The sequence below is a fragment of the Lonchura striata genome, chromosome Z, assembly GCF_050655825.1.
Source record: "Lonchura striata isolate lonStrDom1 chromosome Z, ASM5065582v1, whole genome shotgun sequence".
Taxonomy (NCBI): Eukaryota; Metazoa; Chordata; class Aves; order Passeriformes; family Estrildidae; genus Lonchura; species Lonchura striata.
The window spans coordinates 12,102,374-12,126,715 of NC_140740.1; the positions used below are offsets into that span (position 1 = coordinate 12,102,374).

General features: G+C 40.2%; 2 protein-coding genes across 2 annotated transcripts; both read left to right on the forward strand.

Annotated features, from left to right (window-relative positions):
* The first annotated feature begins 1,205 nt into the window (after nucleotides 1–1,205).
* Nucleotides 1,206–15,384, forward strand: LOC144248266 (3'-5' RNA helicase YTHDC2-like). The gene is made up of 6 exons (XM_085567907.1): nucleotides 1,206–2,141; nucleotides 2,514–2,707; nucleotides 4,315–4,514; nucleotides 5,120–5,286; nucleotides 7,723–7,825; nucleotides 8,997–15,384. Exons 1-6 carry the CDS (start codon nucleotides 2,053–2,055, stop codon nucleotides 9,162–9,164), a joined length of 921 nt encoding a protein of 306 aa, XP_085424033.1. The 5' UTR covers nucleotides 1,206–2,052; the 3' UTR covers nucleotides 9,165–15,384.
* Nucleotides 12,678–22,730, forward strand: LOC146763641 (3'-5' RNA helicase YTHDC2-like). Its single transcript, XM_085567967.1, has 12 exons — nucleotides 12,678–12,706; nucleotides 14,667–14,732; nucleotides 15,514–15,698; nucleotides 15,849–15,945; nucleotides 16,022–16,109; nucleotides 16,209–16,289; nucleotides 17,976–18,120; nucleotides 18,555–18,721; nucleotides 19,215–19,341; nucleotides 19,785–19,990; nucleotides 21,285–21,447; nucleotides 22,588–22,730. Exons 1-12 carry the CDS (start codon nucleotides 12,678–12,680, stop codon nucleotides 22,728–22,730), a joined length of 1,497 nt encoding a protein of 498 aa, XP_085424093.1.
* The last annotated feature ends 1,612 nt before the right edge of the window (nucleotides 22,731–24,342 follow it).

Genomic DNA, 24,342 nt, shown 5'->3' on the forward strand with positions numbered 1-24,342 from the left:
TTGAAATGCTTATTTGCTTACAAGGTGATAAGGAGGTTGAGATTAGAGTCCTGGGTATGTGTATCTGGTCTGCTTGCTGCATCTCAAAAGAAGAGACTTAGAAGCTATCACAACGACCAGACTCAGACTACATCTGGAGAGTCACGCCTGCAAGGAGAAGGGGGGGGATAAAAGGAAGGTTGGGACAGAACATTTTTGCGCGCCGTTGGTGGAGCAGGAGACTCCCCGGCCGCCCAGCGCTGTGCTTTGCCTGCCTTACTCGCTTGCTGTTTTAAATAAAATTGCTTTATTGAATTAAGACACTTCAAATTGCCGTGTCACAATTTATAACACTTAAGTAAAGATGTGACTCTTTCAAATTAGTTATGAACTCTCATTTTTCCTTGTTGATACCAAGGATGATAAGAGGAATGCTCATTTTATTCAGCTGGCGTGTTTAATTTTCTATAACTGTGATGTGCTTTGAGGTGGCAGTACTGAATGTCACAGGAACAGCTATGAGGAACTAGCATTTTGTACTTTGATTGAAGATACATAGTCAGATACCTGAACTGAAAAACTGAAAAAAAAATTAAAGTAACCTTAGAACAGATCAATTGTTCCGCTCCAGTGTAATCTCTCAGTGCAGAATTATGCTGAAGTTAGCTTTGTAAAAGCCTTGCTGGAGGTCGCTTAAGAGCTACTTTTCAGCTAGCTACATCAGACAGTGAGTGTTTATTTTCTATTTATTTAATTGCCCATTTCAACTGAGGAGTAGTAGCTTATTCTTCTTCCAAGTACTCTCCTTCTGACCTAATGATGTTTCCGAAGCAGCAGCCTTCAGTACCGAGGCCTGTGTCAGGCCCAAGTGGATTTGGTTAAGTTTCTAGCTCGTGTCTTCAGCGTGGAGTCCAAGGACAGCAGGAAAAGCAGGGCAAGCAACACTTTACCGAGTGAGGAGGCTGAGGCCCGAGATGACCCTCGCCACAGCTCCGTTTCACACCATGCCATGAAAGCAGGTAATTCATGACGGGACAGGGAGCAGGGCCGCGTTCTGCCCGCAGCCACACGCGCAGCGCGCTCCTCGGGCAGCCGTGCCCCCCGAGCGGCGGGACCAGCGCCAATTTCCTCCCGCCGGGGCCGGCTCGGCTGCGGGCGGCTCCAGCCGGCCCCGCCCCGCCCCGGCGGCGCCCTCGGGCCGAGCGGCTGCGGCCCCGGGTCCGGGCGGTGTCGGGGCCGTGCGGGGCCGCGCGGGGCCGTGTCGGGGCCATGTCGCGACACGGGCGGGTCCCGCGGCGGCAGCCCGGCGGGGCTGCGGGGGACGGGGCTGCCGCCGCCGCGGTGCGCGCCCGGGCCGAGCCCCTCGGGGCCGCCGGCGTGGACGAGGTGGTGGCAATAGCGGCGCAGCTGGCCCTGGAGCGGTTCCGGAGCGGGGACGAGGCGGGTGCGCGGCACGGCCCGGCCCGGGGCAGCTGCGGGTGTGGGGAGGGCGCTGGCAGCGGGTCAGGGAGGGGATCCTGCCCCTCTGCCCGGCCCTGGTGAGGCACGGCTGGGGTGCTGTGTCCATCTCTGGGCTCCCCAGCACGGAGACAGGGAGCTGATAGAGCGGGTCCGGCAGAGACCACTGAGATGGAGGTCTCTCATCAGGAGAGCTGTGGGAGTTGGTCCTGTTTGGCCCAGAGGAGACTGAGAGGGGATCTCACTAATGCATATGAATATCTCCGAGATGAGTCCCAGGAAGGCGGTGCAGGCTTTTTGGTGACAGGACAAGGAGCAATGGCCATAAATTCAAAGAGAAGAAGTTCCACCTGAACTTGAGGGAGAACTTCTTTCCTTTGCGTGGCAGAGCACTGAAACTGCTGCCCAGGGAAAGCGTTGAGTTTCCCCCTCTGGACACATCCCAAACCCTAGATGTGTTCCTGTGTCACCTGCTCCAGGTGACCCTGCAGGGGGGTTGCACTGGGTGGTCTCCCTTCCAATCCTAACAATTCTGTGGTTCTGTAACATTGAGTTGTCAAGATTACTGCCTGTTGCATTGTTACTGTCTTTTCATTATTATTTATCATTCTAGAGATGGAATTTCCTTCTAGCTTCACTAGTACTGAAAGAGCATTTGTTCACCGGCTCTGTCAGTCTCTTGGACTGGTATCTAAAAGCAAAGGGTGAGTCGGGGTACAGTTTTCAGTTCTTTGGTGCAGATGATAGAATTTCAAGACTAATGATAACCTGATTGATGTTTTCAACATCCTCAACTTGCTGCAAGGAATAGTATTAGAGAAAAAAGTGTAAAAGTAGCTACAGATATGAGCATCTTTGTTCATTGCTGTATGCATGCTTGGAAAAGCTTGTGACATGCATTTTGGGACAGCATGATTTTATACTCTGTGGATTTAATGGCTCCATTAAAAAAGGTTCTCACTGTGATTTCTGTTTTTTTTCCAAAGATTTTGCTTAGCATCTCATACCCTGACAGATAAAAGTTAACCTAGAGTAGGTTCCTTTTTCCTAAAATAAGTTTTCCCTCCCCCTGACAGAAAAGGAGCCAATCGATACCTGACTGTAAGGAAGAAGGATGTGTCAGAGGCACACGCAGTCATGACTTGTGACTTGGCTCTCTGTACGAAACACGCCGTTCGGAGCCTAATTCAGCGCTTTCCCGTCACAAATAAGGAACGCGCGGAGCTCCTGCCAAGGACAGAGCGAGGAAGTGCCTGTGCTGTTGAATCTGGTACGTTCAGCATGTGTTCTCATTTGGACTTGTCCATCGACACCACTCAAAACCACCTGCAACCCAGTGACAAAACAAACCTCTTCCTGCTCTGTCCCCTCTGGTGTCCTAACAGACACCTTCAAACAAATGCATTAATTTTCCTTACTTTTAAGGTCTTTTATAACTGGTGCTGTGAGGAACTTGGGAAGTCATATCATGCACATTGAGATGTCCACCTTGTGTTGTGTTAATTTAGAATCTTTGAGCCAGTCCAGCCAAATCTTTTTGGAAGCACATTTTGAAATGTGGCTTCACAGAAGTAACTATGAGGTGGGGTTGAAGAGTCAGTGTTACTGTGATGCCATAAGAACGCCTATATTAGAAAATGAGGTTGTCTGTTCTGCTTATAGAAATTAATGTCCTTGATAAATCAAAAATTTCAGTTTTTACTTCTTCATCTCTACAAAATAGATTTGGTCCTTAAGAGACTACTGTCCAGACTTCTTGATTTCTTGAATATGGAAGAGTTCACAGAAAGACAAACTTCTGTCGAAATGCTGGGGTTCTTTTTAAAAGCAAGGTTTTCATCTAAATTATTGCTTTAGCAGCTACAAGTGGAAGAGTTGCACTGTGTTTCTGTGTGCAGAGATGGGTGTAGTGAACAGAAAACATTTGTACCAGTATGCCTTGTTTAATTGCATGGTTTTGATACGTGGTGTCTCTTCTTGACGTGCTTTCTTTGCTGTTATTTCCAATTGTTTTAGTTGTTTAATAGGATTGTTATATGAACCAGAGGGAAGCTGTAATAAAAGTACTGAAATGCAATGTCTTAGGAATGTAAGGGATAAGTTAATGAACAGTCTAATATTTGCCTTTCTCTGCATCTCAAGAATGTATTTTTAGTTCTCCTGATCTCTTAGTCGTTTGTCTTGGTACAACAGAGCTTGAAATTTAGTATGTGAATCTGTTAATGGCATTACATATGTATAACTGAGTTTACAGCAAACTTTTCATTCTGCCAGAGAATAATTCTCAACGAAATATAGAGTAGCACTTGCAATGATGGATGTGAAGTAGCTCCCTCAGAAGATGTGCCTGTTTTTTGGCTACTTATGCACTGCTTTCTAACACATCGCACTGCTGCGTGGGGGCCAGGGCTCTTGATACAGCATGCTTGCATTGGTATGATTTCAGGCAAACGTGTGGAATAGCTTAAAGGTTTAACTCTGTCAGTGTGTATTTCTAGGGGGAACTGCAGGTGTGAAATGTGGGCGCAGATACAAAGGCCACCAAAATACGCCAGGCTGATATTCTCTGGTTTAGTTTGTTTCTCCTTTTGCTCTTTGTAGGCTTTTTTGACTTGGAGCAATGATCTGGAAGAGTCTGGTTTTCTTCAAAATACCTATGAAAGTAATAACTGTTTTGAAAAATACCTATTGCAAGCACTGCAGGACATGCTATAAATATGACGTCTAAATGTGTGATGGGTTTGTCACTTTACCCACAGGGATGCATAAAAAGCCATCAATGTTAATTTTTAAGTACATTTTTAAGTAATTTTTGAGCAGTGTTTTTGTGACCTTCCTCTGTGTCTGCATAAATGACCTTTTAACTTGTCTTCACAGAAAAGAAAGAAGTAAACAAGACAAGTGGTCGACTTAATGATGGTATCCCCCAGGTCCCAGGGAAAAGAGGGGAATCAGAGTTTGATTCCTTCAGGCAGTCACTACCAGTTCTTGAAAAACAGGAAGAAATTGTCCAAACCATAAAGGACAATAAAATCGTTCTGATTATAGGAGAGACTGGATCAGGAAAAACGACGCAGGTATGTTGCTTCAATGATATAAAAACTATAACAGTATTTATTCTAAACTAATGCCAGTTGTGTAAAATTTGTGATATGGGGTACTTTGATGCTATTTCAAGGCTTTCCTTTTCCTGTATGATTGAAAATGTTGTTCCAATTTATTTTCTTGCTTTTGAAACACTAAGCCTCTAGATAGGTACTAGAAGCAAAAATGATTCCTTACAATTTTCTGGTAGATACCATTTTTTCATTAAAATAATACAAAATATTGAAGGGAAAGTGGCTGTGATGTTTGTATAACCCTTTTTCTTCTAAGGCTAGTTCTGTTCTTAGTATCCAGAGTAATCTATTTTTTGTGTTAAAATGTGAGATTATCTGCAGGGCTTTGTTTTTTTTTTAGATTTCTCTGAAGCAGGAGGGAGGCACTGTAAGGTTTTTCTTTAAAAAAAACCTAAATAGGTTATACTTAGAAATTCACTTTCTGCTGATTCAGATATGCTTGCTGTGATAATTGTAATGAAAAGTCTTTTGCAGTGTGCAATATTGATATGCAGTTAATGGTTTCCCTGTGCTAACAAAGCTGTGACTTTCTCAAATAGCAAATTTGAACCACTTCTTTACAGATCCCTCAATTTATCCTTGATGACTGCTACAAGAATGGAACTCCCTGTCGTGTGTTTTGTACTCAGCCAAGACGTTTAGCAGCTGTTGCAGTGGCTGAAAGAGTGGCAGCAGAAAGAAGAGAGAAGATTGGCCAGACAATTGGTTACCAGATCCGGTTAGAGAGCAGGTACCAATGGTACTTCTAAGTGTCGGTTGATCTTGTGTTGGTCTTGTGAATCTTGTGTACATTGAAACTGCAGTATGTTTGTGCTGCAGCCTCACAGATGGGATACGTTACTGCAGGTAAGGAATACGTAAGAGTGAAAAGGATGGCTTTCTTCCTGTGTTTTGCAGTTTCATGTAGAAGGCTGTCTTACAGAACTGAATCTCAGGTATTTTCTGTTGATTTCTTCTGCATGGAAATCCTTGTCTGATTTTCAGATCAAGTCTACACTTTCTTCTTTTTTTCCCCCTCTTCTCTGCTTTTAACATGTGTGGATTCAAAAGGTCTGCAAGCTTAGAAGGTAGGTGTGAAAACCAGCATGCTGTAACAAATGTTATGTAGTGAGAGTTGATAGGAGCCATAAAAGGGAAAACAGAAAAATTGGAATGTGACTGATGAAGCTGAGCATTATTTATCAGTCTAGCCTGGATTAAATGTATTCTTCTTCAGCTGCTGTGTTTAAAACATGAAGTGATGTAAAAATAGAGGTTTCAGTATCACTTGATGAATTTGTCTGTAAAGCAGAGCATGAATGGATTGTTTGGGGTTTTTACATCTTTGCACCGTGTAGCGAAATGACATTTCAGGGAAAGGCCAGCAGTTGAGATATGAGTGACCAGAAGATGGCTAAAGGTTGTGTTGCTTGAGTGAACAAAGATAACACATAGCTGGTGAAAATGAATGCACTTGAACAATGAAGCCACAATAAGAATTCAAATATGTGTATGAAAGCTCACAAGGATATTAAGAGATTAGAAGAGCTGGTGAAGATGTGTCACAAATAAGCCGAATGATTAATATATGGAAGTACTATGCTGGCAGAAGAAGAGCAAAGTCAGGTGAAAATGGTAGAATTACTGGGAGCAGTGCAGAAAATCCAGCTTGAGAAAAATCAATACAATTACTCCAGGGAAACACTGAAAGGGGGAGATAACAATATTTTGAACTGTGGACAAAAGAAATTTGGAGTGGAGATGTTGAGAGGTGTTTCTAGTAAGACAGAAACATAATTTTTAAGGTTTTCTCAACTGTCTTCCAGAGAAAAGCTGTAGAGTACAGTACAGAGGAACTTTTCAGCTCTTTTAGGATGGCAGTAGCAGAGGGAGTAGTGAGAATTGCTGTTTTTATTGGGACAGCTAACTGTGCCCCAGGTATGGAATTGTAACATTTCAGTATTTTCACCTCCTGAAAAACCAGAGGATCAAGCAGATGCCTCTGTGATTTAGCTGTAATGAATTGTGTCTTCAAGGCAAGGCTTTGGGAGCTGTGGGGAGGCTTCTGTGAGGACGTGCCAGAAGCCTCTCCCGTGTGTGACAGAGCCGGTGCCAGCCAAGACAGACCTGCCTCTGGCCAAGGCTGAGCCTATCTGTGATGGTGATAGTGCCTCTGGGACAGTGGGGAATGGGGGAGGAAAACCTGCACAACAGAGGCAGCAGTTCATGAAGAGTGGTGAAAGCATGTGAGAGAAGCAGCTCTGCACACAGGAAGGTCAGTGCAGGAGGGGAGGAGATTCTCCAGGTGCCAGAGCAGCCCATGGTGCAGCCCATGGTGAGGCAGCTGTGGCCCAGCAGGCCGTGGAGGTCTGTGGTGCAGCAGGGATCCTCCTGTGAAGGATTCTGTGTTGGAGCAGGTAGATGCTTAGAGGAGACTGTGATCCTCTGGGAAGTCTGTGCTGAAACAGGCTCCTGGCAGAAGCTGCGGCCCCGGGGAGGGAGCCACACAGAAGCAGGTTTGCTGTCAGGATTGTGACCCTGTGGGGTCCCACACTGGAGCAAACTGTTCCTGAAGCACTGCACCCTGTGGAAAAGGACCTGTGCTGCAGCAGTTCCTGGAGAACTGCAGCCCATGGGAAGGACCCATATTGGAGAAGCTCGTGGAGAGCCCACTTTCCCGTGGGAGAGACCCACATTCTCCTTATCTTTCTCTGGGGCCTGGGAGTCTTTTTGTTATGTTTCTTCTCCCTTGCCCGTGGAGAGGACAGATAGAGTGGCTTGGGTAGGCACTTGGCGTCCAGACAGGCTCATCCCACCACGTGTAGACAAGTACAAAGGCTATATCCAAGCACAGGCTGAGGAATTGGAACCTGGTTTTCCACATGGAATTTTCTAGTAAAATGAATGACGTGCAGGCTTTCTTCACAGTTTTCTTTTATTTCCTTAGTTATTAATATTGAATCTTATTCTTTCAATTAATACGTTGTCCAGAGTTTTGAGGCGCAAGCACTACAAATTGTTAGGAAATGTCTGGGAAAAGGCATAGTTTAAAAACAAGTGGTGTGCATGAATCTTTTGAGGAGAGAACTGTAATTTCTCTTCTGGTCAGCAGCTGCTTTAATTTTTGATCCATGGAAAGCTTTAAATGTTGCAAACCCCTGAGTTGTCTCTGTGATGTGATCCATAGGGTTTCTCCAAAGACGCTGGTAACATTCTGCACTAATGACATGCTCCTTGGCACGCTGATGGCAGGAGACAGCACTCTCTCCACCGTGACCCATGTTATTGTGGTGAGCATCCTGTGGTCTTTCATGTGGGGTGGAGCAATATGTATTGCTTTGGAAAATGAGGTCCTCATTTGTTTTACTGAAATTTGCTGAGCACTTTAGGTGTTTTTGTTTGGTAGAATCTGAATCAACTTCAAAGACTTTCTGAGTCCTCAGAGTAGAATGCATGTTTCGTGCAGTTTGGTGTTTTTCTGTGTGTTTGCGTTTTTCCTGTAAAAATATCTTATTTTCATGCCAATGGTTAAGTGTGGAATCAGGAGGAGTGGAGAGGGACAGAAGTGTAAATATTTCTGAACTTCCATGGTCAGCAGAAAATCCTTAGGGAGGCTTACCTTGATGTGGTTCAATGTGATTGTGTCAGATTTTCTCTTACCATTTGTTTTAGCAATACAGGTTTTCAGTCCATTTGTTTGCCCAGAGTTTTCTAGATAATGTGGAGTCTAATTGCTAGCAAACTATTCAGATTGTTCATTTGTGATTATGTCAATATTCCTATGATGGAACTGAATAAGTAAAGGGAACTAGAATGTTTTTGGCAAGACTTAAGTACTGAAGATGAAAAGGTAAGTTTAGGTGCCTGCCTGTTTATCAGAGTTAAAAAAGCATGAGAATGATTTATACATTCTTGATGTCAGCCTACAAACTTTGTATTTTGAGTCCTTGTTTCCTTCATTCATAATATAAATCAAAACAGAAGAATGAAAAAGATGATTAATCAGTTATGTACCTTAACTTATAGGCTTTGTGTATGACTTGTCTAAGCAATTTGTCTGTTTTTCTGATTATGTGGTGTCATACATTTTTTTAAATGCTTATCAGTGGTGAAGTGAGAATTTATTAAAATAAGATTTGTAGTTTGTGGTGTTTTCTTGAAATTTGGCTTCAAATACAAAACCAGAGAGGTTTCAGATACTCACTTTAGCCTCTAAAGTTAAGGTGCTTACAGCTTCAGCATTGCAATGCACTCAGCGCTGACAAAAACTTTTTGAGGCATTTTTGTTTCTTTATGGATAGTTTTTTTAAAAAAAACCTATTACTTAAACTAGACTCACACATTTTAAGGCCTCTGTAATGTGCCACCAAAACATGTATTTTTTTTTAGAGAAGTTTGTTTTTGTCAGAAGTTGTGAATCTGTGATGGTTTTTTATCTCTTTTTTTCCCCTTTTGTTACAGGATGAAGTACATGAGAGGGATAGGTTCAGCGACTTCTTGCTAATAAAACTGAGAGATGTGCTGCAAAACCAGAATAATTTAAAACTAATTCTCTCTAGTGCTGCTCTAGATGCAAATCTCTTTATTAGGTATTTTGGAAGCTGCCCAGTAATACATAGTAAGTCGTGATCTTAACTCTTAAGTCTGAGTATACCTGCCCTGAGACTCACAGATCTTACTAAACTGTAGCAAATTATTCTGAGTAAAGGCACATGATTAATACACTGAGAATTCCAGGAATCCTTGTTCTTTCTGTATGCAGGTTTCTTGTTTCTTGACTGTTTGCACCTCATTCAAAGTGAAGTGTTTGAGTCACTGGGAGTTCTGTAAATGCAGGTACATCCTGCCCCCCTCCACTCTTAATTGAAGAAGTAGGAAGAGGTTATTGAAGTTCTGTCTTCATGCTGATACAGGACTTAGGAGCTACATGAGTGTGATATATATCAGTGCATTCCAGTAGGATCTTACTCTTCAGGCTTTGTGAAGGTTGTCACTGGTTACTGGATAAAACACAGATAACTGTACCAGTTCAGTTCAGAAATACAGGCTTAGGCAGATTGGATTTCACATGAAAAAAGAATCACATGATTCTCTGATTTAAGGAAAATTAGTAGTTGTTCATCTAGGTAAATATTCAGAAAAGACATCCAGTTTTGCTTAGTTTGTTTGCAGACTCAGTTACCTGCAGTTAGACTACATTCAAATGCAAAGAAAAGTTACCATTATTTGCTGGTTTAATTTTATTTGACTGATCTTTAGTAAAGCCAAAATGTAAATGCGTGGGAGATTGCGGGTTTTTGTGGGTTTGCGGTTTTTGCCCCACCCTCCTGGCTTGCAGGTTTTCTGCATGGGTGACCTCCTCTGGCACCTTGCAATCCTCTTACTTTTTCAACAGTAATGTCCAACTTTAATGTGTTTTGAAAAGTAGCTTTTAAGAGAAATGCTTTATCTGACAATCAGGTAGACTCTCTGCATGTCAGCCTTTTTAAAAAAAATCTCAATGGTTTTAGGAAATGGGATTGCTTACTGGTTTATTTTAGCAAATGTTTGTGAGGAGGAAACCTTTTTTTCCTTCCTTTTTTTGCAGATGGAATTGTTTAGTTCTCAGTTTTGAATTTCTGCCCAGTTGAATAAGGTTTGCAGCTTGTTGGAGACAGGAATCTGGAAATTACACGTGATTTCATGTTCTTTGAATTTTTTTTGCAAGGGAGTGCCTCAGTTATGATTGTTGTATGACTTTCCAGTTTAGTCTTTTTGCAGCTTCCTGTTCTTTCAGATTGGTCAATTTGTGTTGGAAAATCTGCTGGCAATCTCTCCCAATCTCTCCAGTTTACCACAGTGTTTGTGCTGGTTATGTAACAGGCCAATAACAATTCAAAAGATATTTTTTCCCCGTTTTTTTTTGTTGTTGTTGTTTTGGGGTTTTTTGTTTTTTTTTTTTTTTTTTTGTTAATTTAAGAATTAAAAGAAGTGGCTTTGTCTGTTAATTTAATATACAAGGTTTGAGTCTTCTTCAGCAATACGGCTGACAAAATCCTGACCACAGAAACCACATTTTGTGGCTGTGGATCGCTGTAGTACACAGAGTTTGTGATCAGTGTTGGAAGGCTTCCTCTGTGACCAGCTTCTAAAAGTATGTGAATTGTGGATTGTTCTTTCTGAAGGAAAATCCTGAGTGTTCCTGAGTCAGGTTAAGGAACAAGAAATCAAAATGTAGAGATTTTAATCTTCATGCAAAAAGCATCCTGCAATGTCGACAGATAAGGTCTAGAAAACAGTCCTGTTGAAAAAGAGATCAGGATAAATTATCAGAAGGTAAAGGCCGCTGGGATGTCTCATCTGTCAAGAAGTATTCAGTAAAGAAAGCTCAGCTTTGCTGAATTAGTAGAGGACATGGAGATAAGGCTGCCTTCTCACATGATTCTCATGAAAAGAAAGGAGTTCAGTACAAAGATTTACTGTCTCTGTGTGGAACCTTGCAAAAAGCTGTATTAATTGCTTATTATTTAATTACATTTTTAATCCAGATGGGAGACTTACATGGCAAGTTCTTGTTTGTAAGCCTAAACAAAAACAGCTGTTTTCTTTTTCTCGTTTAAAAAAAAATTGTAGTTAATAATTGTCAATCTTACGAACATCTGCTGGAACACTTCATAAAATTGAAGAGGTTGAGGAGAAACAAGGTGGCATTTGATTTTGGAAATGTTTTGTTTTGTACAGTTTCGAGAAAAATAAACTCCAGTGAAGGTAGTTTTTTAAAAAATTAATTCTGTAAGTGAAGCTGGTGAATATATGATCTTTTACGGATTTTTTCTATTTTAGTCCAAGGGAGACCTTTTGAAGTTAAAGAGATGTTTCTGGAGGACATTTTACGAAGCACTGGGTATACAAACAAAGAGATGGTGAAGTACAAAGAAAAGAAGCAGCAAGGTCAGTGGACTTGTTAATTCTAAGGGTTGGCAATGAGAATCATTGATTGAACAAACAATTAACAGGATTATTTTCTGTTGAAATTCCAGAGTCAGGAGATTAAATGAGTGTGATTTAGATGACAGCAAGTATCTTTAAGCTGTCAATATTTACATTATGGAAATAGTTTATGCAATTAAAGAAAAAAGATCACTTTGATTCAGTGGTTGCATTCTGTTTTCACTCAGTTGATGAATGTCATCTTTTTTCTAATTATTATGCTGTAGAGTTATATATAACTGGGGGCTCTGCCCACATGAATGCTAAAGAAGCATAGGATGCTCTGTACCTTTGGGTGCAAATTAAAGTGCAGCTATTAAAGCAGGCATGATTTTGTACATCTTGCACTAAATGGACAAGGTATTCCCTTCAGTAACATTTTTCACTGCTTTCTTCAGGCATGGATGTATTTTTTTAAGTGTTAACACTCTTGAGCTAAACATCATTGGTTTTAAGTTGATTAAGTAGATACTGCTTCAGAAGTTTTCCTGGCAACTGAAAGTAATGATCCCAGTGATTATTTAAAGGAAAAGTAAAAAATGCAAACCCCAAAGCTATAACATTCAATATCCAGTCCTAACTGGGTATTGATCACAGTGCTCATCTCTGATCACTGGGGTCAGAAAAGTTCAGTTAGGACACTGGTGTTTGCTGATGTTTCTTCCACTGGTGTAGAAAAGTAAGTTGTTACATGCAGGGACTGTATCACTTGTCTTCAGAATTCCATTTGTGGAAAAAGATCTGGCCTGAGATTGTGTGGAAGGTGATTACTTAAGGAAGATACTTTGAATGCAGTAGTTTGGAATAATGGAGGTTTGGGGGGTTAAACACCAAAGTGTTGGGTTTTACCTCGTTTTTATAGCCCTGGTGCAGTGCACTTTGGGTACCCTTAAACATGTCATTTCTGTTGGACTGGTAGTAGCATTCTAGACTAAAAAAAGATGTTGAATGGGTAAAACTTGGTAAAACCTGCTGTGACTAACTTTTTTAGTAGAAAACAATGGATAATAAATATGACTCTAAAACTTTCTTGGGGAATACTTCACATTCTAGAAGAGAAACAGAAGAACACTCTTGCTGAGTGGTGTTCAGCTCAAGATAACACTAACAAAGGGACATCTCGGAGACAAAAATCGGTTCCAAGGACAAATGAGGAGTACAAACAGTTGGATGATGGCGGTGACACAGTATTTAATCAACTGGTAAGTTTTTTCTTTAGTCGGAAGAGATGTTACAGGTGTTTATATTTGTGTTGTATTACTAGCCATTTAAAATCTGTTTTCTAAAATTCTGTCGAGTCTTTCAGGACATTAACATATTTTAAAGATTACTTGATGAGGATGAACGGCTCTAGCTGAAGTGTGCTCTTCAGTTCGGGTGGTTGCACACAGCTTTTCCTCAGATCAAATGGCTCGACTGCCATTGTGTTCGTACTTGCGTATGACAAAATCAATGCATGAACTGATACCTGAGTGCTGGGTTCTGTGGCTGCTGGGAAAAATAACCATTGCAATTCTTTGTGGGTAATGTATGAGAATAAAGACAACTCTTGGAAAAGATGAAGCTTTCAATATTGTTTTTTGTCTTCAGACTGAAAAAGATGTGAATTGCCTTGAACCGTGGATAGTAAAAGAAATGGATTCCTGTCTTTCTGACATCTGGTTGCATAAAGATATTGATTCGTTTGCTCAGCTGTTAAATCTTATTTTAACTGAAAATGTCAGTGGTAAGTTTCATGTGTTATTGCATAAGAAAAGAGCAACCTCAGATGTACTTAGATTTTTATGGCTACTTTTATCTCCAGTTTCAAATGGTGTTACCTTTGCATTCTGATGCTGACTGAAAAAATGATAGGGCTAGCAGAAATAATGAGTTGTTTAGTTAGTTGTTGTTTTGAAGTATTGACAGAAGTGTGTTTCTAAAACAGTGTAGAATTCATATGAACTAACTTCAGAGATAAAGTGAGGAAACAAATTCTCTTTGGGCTGGAATTTGAAAGCAGTATTTGTACTATATTTAGATGAAAAAATAACATTTCTACTGGGTTTGCTGGATTTTTTTTTTTTTTTATTTCTCAGTTGATTATAGGCACAGTGAAACTGGTGCGACTGCTCTGATGATTTCTTCAGGGAGAGGCTTTTTGAGTCAAGTAGAACAGTTGATCAGCATGGGAGCAAGTATCCACTGCAAATCATCTAATGGCTGGTAAAAACAGAGAAACCAAAAGATAGATTTATTTGTCAATATAGGAGAGAGGAAGAAAATTCTTTAACATCTAAATTAATTTGCTAGCTTATCACACTGCTGTAAGAACTATAGATTTTGACAGCCTCAACAATTTCTAACTCCTGATAATCACATTGTTTTCTGTAAATTCTAAATTGAATTCTTAATTACATGGTCTTGATTGTGAGCTATAAACTTTGTTTCAGTAGGTCTTGTTTAAGATACTGGTTAGTAGAACAACTGTAATCTACTGAATTGAACCAAAATATTTGGCAATTCCTATTTTCATGGAGTTACACATATCAGAAGATCTTTCTGTTATGTTTCTAAATATATTGTAGCATGTAAAAATATTTGTGGATCTGTAGAAACTCAGGTTTTGTGGTCATGGAGTATGTCTTCATATAAACAGGGAAGTACAGTAAATAATTGTAGTATGGAATGATAAGAATTAGGATTCCAGGGGTCTGATATTTGGTACTAACATTTGAATAACTTGGGGAAGAAATGCAATTTAAAGTTAAAAGGGTGAACTGCATAGTGAGGACAGCTTCTGAAAGACATGAAATAACCAGATGTTATGCCTGGGGTGTGACTTTTTGAGATGACTTCAAGGATACTGCAAACAGGCAGGTCTGATCTCTGCACCATTTTTAAAGGAATGGCACCTTCTTCCTCCTCACTTCCTTGAGCATGTTTGCTCCTGTGTAAAACTGACATTCTATTGTGGTAAAGAACTGTAGTCACCTAAAAGTCAGCTGTTAACACCTATTCAAGCACTTTCAAATGGGAAGTTGCAGATCCAGCAATAACAGTACTGATGTCAATACAGAAATGGGTACAAAAGTCTGATGTCAATTGCCTCTCCTGATGTGCTCTTCATATGCATCTTTTGAAGTGAAAAGTCTAATAAAAATACTTGTGCAACTATTTCAGGATGGCTGTGGACTGGGCTAGGCACTTTGGACAGACAGAGGTTGTTCATCTGTTGGAATCCTACAGGTAAGCTGTAACTGTTTTGCAGAATGAGTTGTATATGATATACATAGAGTTGTGATGGGAAATTTGAGATTTGTGTTCTTCTAATCAGAACAGGTTTTAGCTTTTCATGCTCTAAAATCTGGACTTAATAGCAATACCTTTTTTTAAGAATAGGAGTATTTCAAAAAATAAACAGCAAAAAAGTTTGTACTCAATAGCATATTGTTTATGCTTGCACAACTTGCTAATTCTATACTATGTACCATTTTCTTTTCACATGCTTATTTTGGAAACAAATCTGTAATGTGTTTTTATCTATATTTTTTATATGTAATAGGCATATTAAAGAAAATTTGCAGAAGTAATGTGTACACTAGGCCATTCAAGAATGATTCTCTGATTAACTTACAGTTATCATACTTGTGGTAGTGTTTTGTAAAGATTATCTCTACTATAATTTCTTTTAGTGTAGTTTCTGCTAGTGGGAAATTTTTGGAGAAGACGTATCTCTCAAATATTTTTACTTGAACAGATAAACGAGAAGTATCTTTATACTTTGCTTATGGTTGTGTTTCAATGAAGTTGAAGAAAACTAAAGTTAACACTAATAAATAAAGTGGCATCCTTCATTGGGTTAACATTGGAATTGGTAAACAGTAATAGTATGGTGATTCCCTTCTGCAGCACTTAAACATCAGAATTCAAGACCAACAGTCATGTTGGTCTCAATCTAAGTTTGAGTTGATGGCTCAATGCAAACCCGAAGGGGCAGCCTTGATTCTGGTGTATTTTCCTGTTACAGCGCTTCATTTGGATTTGGAAACATGGATGAAAGTTCCAGTTCCCTGGTCCAAAAAAGTGCTAGTGACCTTAGTGCAGAGGACAGAGAGCTACTGACAGCTTACCATCACAGTTTTGATGATGAAAAAGTGGATCTGGATCTGATAATGCACTTACTTCACAGCATCTGTCATAGTTCTGATGCAGGTAGGTAAATACCTAACCAGTGGTTGTGGATTTGACTTCTGATAATTATGCTCTTTTTTCAGCAATCCACAGATGTTAAAACCTTCTGAGTGCTATTCGACATGTATTTGAATTTTCTGTTTAACTTTGCAAACCCACTTCCTTTTTTAGGAGCAATTTTAATATTTCTTCCTGGGCATGATGAGATAGTGAGCCTGAGGGACCGCATTGTTTTGGATGACAAGAGATTTTCTGATAATGCTCACAGGTAAAACCTTTAGTTACTGTGGCTTTTCATTGCTTCTTTTAAGGATCCTTAAAATGTTCCTTTTGTCTTGCATTAGATACCAAGTTTTCGTGCTTCATTCAAGTATGCAGACTTTGGACCAGAAGAAAGTGCTTGAAAGTCCACCTTTTGGCATCCGCAAAATTGCAAGTATTAGAGGACTTTTTCCAATGCCACAATAACCTATTTTGCCATTGCTTTTGCAGTTATTATAGTTTTGGTGGTTTTGGGTTTTTTCTTTGCAGATTCTTTCTACTAATATTGCAGAAACCAGCATAACAGTCAATGATGTGGTGTTTGTCATTGACTCAGGCAAGGTGAAAGAGGTAGGACTGCCTTAAATTTTCCTAGTGTGATTCTAAAACACACAGTGTATAAATTTTGGAGAACTTTTTTTTTTTTTTATTACTTTACAGTAAAGTGAGAAAAAGCTTTTACTAGCTGAGAGCTAGTGCCTGTCAGGCAACAGTCCTTTCTGAAAGGCTTCAACATGAATTTGTTTTAAGACAAATACTGTAAGCTATCCGTCTAAAAAACCTTGAAAATCTTGAATTTCAAAACTTGTGGAGCATTAAGATACTAGAAAGGAGATACCCTCATTAATTCACTTGAAATTGAGAAGGTACCTTTGTCTCAGAAGCTGCTGTATATATTACTATTTCATACTTTTTAGAAAACTCCTGTTGGTAATCTAACTAACTAGTAACTTGTATTTCATGTACCCTATTGAGTTTTCAGTTTGTATTCCTTTCTTTGTTTTTCTAGAAGTCTTTTGATGCACTGAGTTGTGCTACAGTGCTAAAAATGGGGTGGATTTCAAAAGCCAGTGCTATCCAGAGAAAAGGCAGGTAATAAATGCCTCATAGTGGTTCCCATTTTGCAGATATGCACAGTCCTTTCTGTTTAGAATAAACCACACAACATAGTAATTGTTTCTGGCCTATTCCGGTGTTGTGTTGCATAGAGGCCAACACTGGTTCTCTGCAGACGAGTAGGCGTCAGCATGTATTTCCTTGGAATAATCTCCCAAGTTGTAGAAAAGTGATGCTCAGGCATTTCCCAAAGGTCTGGGTTGTTTTCCCCCCATTAATTTGTTCTCCTTCCTCTTTCTCCCACGTAGCACCCGCAGTCACAATGTTTTCACATCATGTCTATGGGCAGAGGACTGCCTATTTCACTTTCTCCAAGCTATCCATGACTTAACAGGCCATGATTATATTCTTCCCAGCACTGTGGGGGAGGGCTCAGAAGTTTATGTAGCAACAAATGCCTGTTTAATCAATCATATTGGCATTAAGCTGCATGTATGCACATAGATGTATATGACTGAGAGAATTTGCTCATTCCTCCCTCATTCACTCACAAGTTACTTCATCTTTATTCTACCTTTTACTCCAAGGATAACTTCTGTTTAGGGGATGTGAGGGGAAGCAAGAAAGTTTGCAACTGGTTCCTTACAACAAAGGATGATTGAGATTTGGACTGGTCTTAGGTTAGCAAAAAACCCACAGCACTTTACATTAGAAAAGCCTTGTTTTTCTTTCTCCAGATTTCTCAGTGTTGGGTTAAAATTACAGTAAAAAATTGCCACACTCTCAAAAATAATTAATAATTAGGAAATTCTCATGTTGCATGTGACCTAACAACACTTTCTTCATGGTAGTGCCTCTTCTTTTCCATTCTGAGTTTCTGTGTCTGTTTGTTGGCTTTTGGTTTTGTTTTTAGAAAGAAATCCTCATTTTCACAACTTCCCATATTTTATTTTCAAGGGCTGGGCGCTGTCAGCCTGGGGTCTGCTTTCATCTCTTCAGCAGGCTCCGATTTCAGAATATGTTGGAATTTCAATCTCCAGAACTTCTAAGACTGCCGCTTCAGGTGCATGTTCAGTTAGAAACTATAACTTTAAAAAATACAATGTCCTCAAACCATACTACTAATTGCAACAAATCATGTGTTTGGCGGCTGCTTCCAAATCTTGGTAATCTTTTTTTGTTCTGCCTTTTACCTTGCAGGAGATCTGTTTGTACACAAAAATTCTGGCTCCAATTAATTGTCCAATTGTAGACTTTCTTATGAAAGCTCCTGATCCTCCGCCTGCTGTAACTGTGAGAAATGCTGTGCATATGCTTAAGGTCAGAAAAGGAATAGGTTTAGATGGTAATTGTGTTTGATCCCAAATTTGTGGTGTAGCAGTTTACTGACTTCAGTTTGTACTGAAGCTGTTTTTAATTACTTAAGGATGTTTTGAAGTTTTGCTTGTTGTCTGTTTTCATTTTGTGTGTGGGGATGTGTTTTTCCATGTCAAGGGAAGAGAGTGCTTCAAAGTCTTGTCTCTGTTAATAGTCTGACTTGCTTCTTCAGTGTTTGGAAACAAGTCTAGTTAAAGTCCATTATTCACATCCTTTTTGCTTTCACTGTAAATTGATTTTGTCCACTGTACCCATCCTCCTCTCCTTTATTTGTTTGTTTGTTTGTTTATGAACAGACCATAGATGCCCTGGACCCTTGGGAAGATCTCACTGAGCTTGGTTATCAGCTGACTGAATTACCTGTAGAGCCACACCTCGGTAAAATGGTGTTGTATGCTGTAGTTCTGAAGTGCCTGGATCCTGTTCTGACCATTGCCTGTGCTCTTGCCTGCCAAGACCCTTTTGTGCTGCCCACGCTGGCCTCCCAAAAGCGTGCAGCCGTGCTGTGCAGGAAGCGTTTTGCTGCCGGGACATTCAGTGACCACATGGCCCTGCTCAGGGCTTTCCAGGTAGTCTTTCATTTCAGAGAGTACTAATCACAGCACATCACCCAAGCAAAATGCAGATGTACCAGTTGGATGTAGAGTGGCGGACTGTGATTAAGTCCTCAGAGAAGACTTTCTTTTTGCCTAGTGCCTTTCCTGTGTATTGGACTCATAAATTTGTGAGGGAACCCTTTTTGTAGTATGTTTTGTTTCAAACCCTAGAAAATTTTGAATGTTTCAACAATGTGCCTCTTTGCATCCTACTACACTGAACTTTGAATCATGATCTTAATGTAATGATCTTTATTTATTGTTTTAATTTGACATAATCATCACTGGAGTGAGCACATAAAGAGAATCTAATTGTTGAACAGAAAAAATAATCTGGTTTGATACATTAACTTTTAGAGTGGGTTTTGCATTCATTTTATTGACATAAATGTAATCTTTAAAAAAACACCTGCAGTTTTTAGTTTAAGTCCTTCAAATTAATAGGCAAATGTAAAAACATTTTCAGGCATGGCAGAAGGCACGCAGTGACGGCTGGGAGAGAGCCTTCTGTGAAAAGAACTTTCTGTCCCGAGCCACAATGGAAATCATTGCAGGAATGAGAACACAGGTGCTTGGCCAGCTTAGAGCCTCAGGTAGAGAAGTTGGAAACAATTTTAACGTTGGTTTAAAGTCAAGCATATAGAAATTGTAACAAAAATCATGTTCACTGGTGTAATTTTCCTTAATTTGAAATACACTGTCATGCACACATTCATGCAGGGTATGGTGCAGATGAGGAATTGTGGCTGATCAAACTGAAAGCACCTTCATCTCCACATGCCACTGCGTTTCATGTTTTAATGAATTATTCCCATAGGAAATGTCTTTATATTGTAGAAAATAGTGGTATTCTGTGTCAGTATGAAACCCCTTATCAGGAAGGATTTCAGTGTAATGGTTTCTTCTTGGTGCTGTTAAGGTTGGCAGTGGTGAAAAATGCAACAAAGAAGTCATTTATTTCACCTTTTGTTTCTGACTCCTTTTGAGAGCCAAACACAAGGTAACATGGCACTGTTTTGTCTCTTTCATTTGTCAGGTTTTGTGAGAGCCAGAGGAGGAGCTGATATTAGAGATGTTAATACTAACTCTGAGAACTGGGCTGTAATTAAAGGTGCCTTAGTGGCTGGGATGTATCCCAATCTTGTGCATGTAGACAGAGACAGCCTGGTGTTGACGGAACCAAAGGAGAAGAAAGTGCGATTTCATCCTACCTCTGTTCTTGGTCAGTCTCACTATAAAAAGGTAAAGACACTTTGAATTCATAGTTCAAAAAAAAGGGCACTAAAATCTGTCACGTGTTTTAGAAATGTCTTTTCCTATTTGTCAGTACTTCAAAAGCAGTATAGGCATTTAACACTACAGCTTTAGAAAATACTGTTCTACCCAGCTGATAGAATTGGAGTTGATTCATTTTTCTGTCGTTTCAGTTAGTCCTTTCTCTAGATGGAAAAGGCAAAAAGGCAAAAAAACTGCCCTGCTATAAAATTGTTTTAAAGATATAATGATCCCTATTCTTAAAAGCAAGTTTTTCTCTGAAACTCATTTTTAACATTTCTTTTTAAAACAACATATTTTGTTTTACCATGGTAGGATAATTGATGAATCTGGTTGAATTCTCACACTTTTTTTATGTGCATGTGCGGCTTTCGGGGGGTTCTCGCTGCTGTCCCCCGTCCCTCCCCGGCCCCCTGGGACCCTCCGGCTAGCTGTCCCCTCTCGGGGCCGGGGTTTTCCGCGGTCCCGCTGCCCTGGGCTCACCAGGCAGGGCTGGGTTAGCACGGTCCGAGCGGCAGCGTTGCCTCAGTCGCCGCTAGGATTCGAGATAAAGAGACCAAGAGAGACCAATGGTATGCTTGTCCAGAGAGGTTGTATTGCCTGAACGGTTGCAGGGACCAAAGACACTGGGCTATTGCCCAGATACAGTTTTATACAGCAGAATTAAGAGTTAAGGTCTAAACAATAGAGACAGTTTTCATCTTAGGCACATCAGAACCGCCCCAGGGGCCAGGTCCAATGGGAACTGCTCAGGGGTGGGGAGAAAGGGGGTTTAGAGAGGAATGCTGAAGCAGGACTTTCCTGAAACAATGGAGCATACATAAATGTATCTTTTCCCTCAGTTTCTCATTTCCAGGGCCTTTCTAAAACAATGGGGCATACATAAATGTATCTTTTTCCTCTGTTTACGATTCCCAAGGCCTTTCTAAAACCTTCCTCCACACTACCATGCCAGCATGATAGCAACATGCATGTATATTTTTATATGTATATAATTGTACATGTATTTAATTCTCAAAATACAGAATCATAGAATGGTTTGTGTTGGAAGGGACCTTAAAGCTTATCTCATTCCAGCCCCTGCCATGGGCAGGGACACCTTCCACTAGTCCAGGTTGCTCAGAGCTCCACCCAGCCTGGCCTTGGGCACTGCCAGGTTGAGGCACCCACAGTGTCCCCGGATAAAATGAGAAATACGTTCAAATTTACATTAATTACAGGTAGAGGGTACAATAGCCTGGTTTTACCTGCTCTTCCACAGATTGCCCCAGCAAATGGACAAGCTGCAGCCATCCAGGCCCTCCCCACAGACTGGCTTATATATGATGAAATGACGAGAGCTCACAAGACAGCAAACATCAGGTGCTGCTCTGTTGTGACACCTGTCACCGTGGCCCTCTTCTGTGGACCAGCCAGACTGCAAAGTAATGCCTTGCAGGCATCTTCATCCTTTCAAGGTACACTGGAGTCTGGATTTGGCATGTTTCCATTGGTATACATCAGCGTGTGACATGCAGAGCTTATTTTTCAGTAATATTTAATACATATATTGGCTGATTCTGGAAACAGCGCTGTTATAATTCCTGTAGCTATTCAGGAAGAGTTTGTTGGTTCTGTAACAAATCTCTCCATTTTGGGATTCCTTACCTATTCAAGTCCATAAATTACACAGTCATAGGGTCTCAGAAACTGCAGTATAGTTTGTAAGGAAAGAATGCAGCCACAATATCTAATGAGAACTGTAGTATTGGTACTGAGAAGTGTAGTATGCATGTTCTCTTTCTGCAGACTACTTTATTTGAATCATTGAACCAGATTATTCAAACAGAATAATTTAGAAACAATCAGTATGGCAAACAAGTCATGTTGCTTCTAGCTAACACATACATTTTCAAGATATGTTCTACTGATAATTTTTAATTTCAGTTAACTGTACTATTAACTGTAAGTAATAGAGAATATATTTACATTTCCTTCTTTTTTTCTCATTTAAATTGAGTCCTGTTGGAATGGAAGCAAAAATAACTGCTTCTAGTTGTCATAGTTTGAATCAAACTAAAAGTCCAACTTATTTCTAAAGCTTTCCTGTCTTGCTTTTAAACTGTGAACCTTAGAGTAGTACTCATGCTGACTGAATTGCACTTAAGAAAAATAAAGAATCCTAATTAATAGCCATACATATTTTTTTTTTCTTACTGGGTCTTTAAATCTGCTGTTTTACTAGGAAATAGAGGCATGTGTGATTTTGCCAACAGCTTTAGGCAAAAGTTGTATAGTGGCCTGTGAAAACTGGTGAAGGTACATGAGTTGGGTCACATCATATCAATCCACGTTTTTACATAGTAGGACCTTCAGCAGGTCTGGCTACTTGATTGCTGCTATCTGGAGCAAAGACTTTGCAGTGTATTTGCAGAAAAGAAGAGGTAGTTTTACAAATGTTTACATTTAAAGTCAATTTTAGAAGGAAAAATATTGCTGGTAATACAGTAGTATGCGGGTTTTTGTATAGAAATAATAGTAGAAAAAATATGGAAATTCTGATGAACCTTTTGTCTTTAATTCAGGGGGAGGGGTATCTAATGATAGCAGCGACAGTGAGATGGAGGACAGGACGTCTGCTGATCTGGCACTGCTGAAGCTGGATGAATGGCTCCATCTTAAACTGGACCCTGAAGTAAGAAATTACTCCTGGGTTTGCTTCATGTAGAGGAATTGTAAAAAGATGTGAAAAGGTTTTTGTAACATTTGAGTAGCCAAGAATTTTCTCCAAGAATGTCATGGTCCATTTGGGTCTCTCGAACTAGGTACTCTGTGATTTAACCTTTACTTCACAAGCTCATTAAGAATTAAACGGCTTCAATCCCCTTTGGCACAGAGTTGTCTGTTGCATGAATTTGTGTATTCAAAATCCAAGTTGCAGTGTTTGATCACCCATACCTTTCTCTTCTTTTACCTGTCAGCAGAAAGAAAGAGAATAGTCACCTAAGTCAACAGTGAGAGTGCTCATCCCTCTTCCTCCATATTGGTGTGGGTGTCCTGTCTCTCACAAAAGGGAGCAGGAAAGCCTCAGCAATCCAGATGCTGTTGGGTCTGTTTCAAAAACTTTCTGGGTAATATGATGTTTTATATCTGAGCTTGGCAGTTTTGTCCCTTTCCACAAGTCAGCAGATTCTGAAGAGACTGGCAGACAAAAAATGATGACTGCAAGGGACAGCAAGCTGCAGGTGACAGTGACAGCATAAGGGCCCTTCTGCTCCTTCTGGCCTCCTGTCCTGCCTGCATGGTGCTCCATCAGGCCATAGCACAAGCTGGGATAAGCTAAAATCTGGACAGGAGCTGAGAGAACAGTCACATTGGCATATTGTGTTCTTCTTTCTCTGAGAGGATAACCAAAATCAGATCAAAAAAGGAGCACTTGAAGCTGAAGTTGCTGAGAGAAAGTTGCTGTCAGATTTTGGAAGGATAAATTTCAAATCCTCTTTGAAATAGAAGTCTTTATGTCCTTGAGGAGCTGTGGCTGCAGTTTATGGGTCATGAAACACACAACTTTACCAACTCTAATAATAATACTGTCTCTCCTAGTCATGTCCAGAAGAGTGATTTTTAAAAATTTATCGTAATGGAAGCGTTTCTGGTAGCAGAATTAGACAGTAGTCTTCTGAATTTAGTCATCACATTTGACCAGGTGTCGATGTAAGAAAAATATCACTTAGAGCTCTTTTCCATCAACTATACTGAAGAGTGCATGAGTAGAGACTGATTTGAGAGGAAGGGCATAAAGCATGAAAGGATTGAGTTTTCTTGAAAGATAAGAAGGAAAAAAAAAGTCTGTGGAATTACAATACAAAGCTAAGTTTAGTACAGAGCTAAATGAAATGTTTCCAAAATGACCTTGTACCCAAGGAAAAGAAAGCAAATTAACATCATAGTTTAAATATGGATTATTCCCCTTCCCCAAGACCTTAGTCTTGCCTTCAATCCTGGGCTCTGTTTATATTGGAATGCCAGGTGTTGCTTGATAGGGAAAAGACAAGGTTCTCTTACCTGTGTGATCTAATTTTCATCAGTATTTAACAGAATTGGAATTCATTGCAGGCTGCTGGTATGCTGCTGCAGCTCAGGCAGAAGTGGCACAGCTTGTTTCTGCGTCGTATGCGAGCTCCTTCTAAGCTGTGGTCTCAGGTTGATGAAACAACTGTAAGAGCAATTACAGCTGTTCTGAGTGCTGAAGAACAGTCTGCAGGCCTGCAGCAGCCTTCAGGAATTGGCCAGAGACCAAGGCCTGTGACTTGTGAAGAACTTCCTTTGGCATCTACATG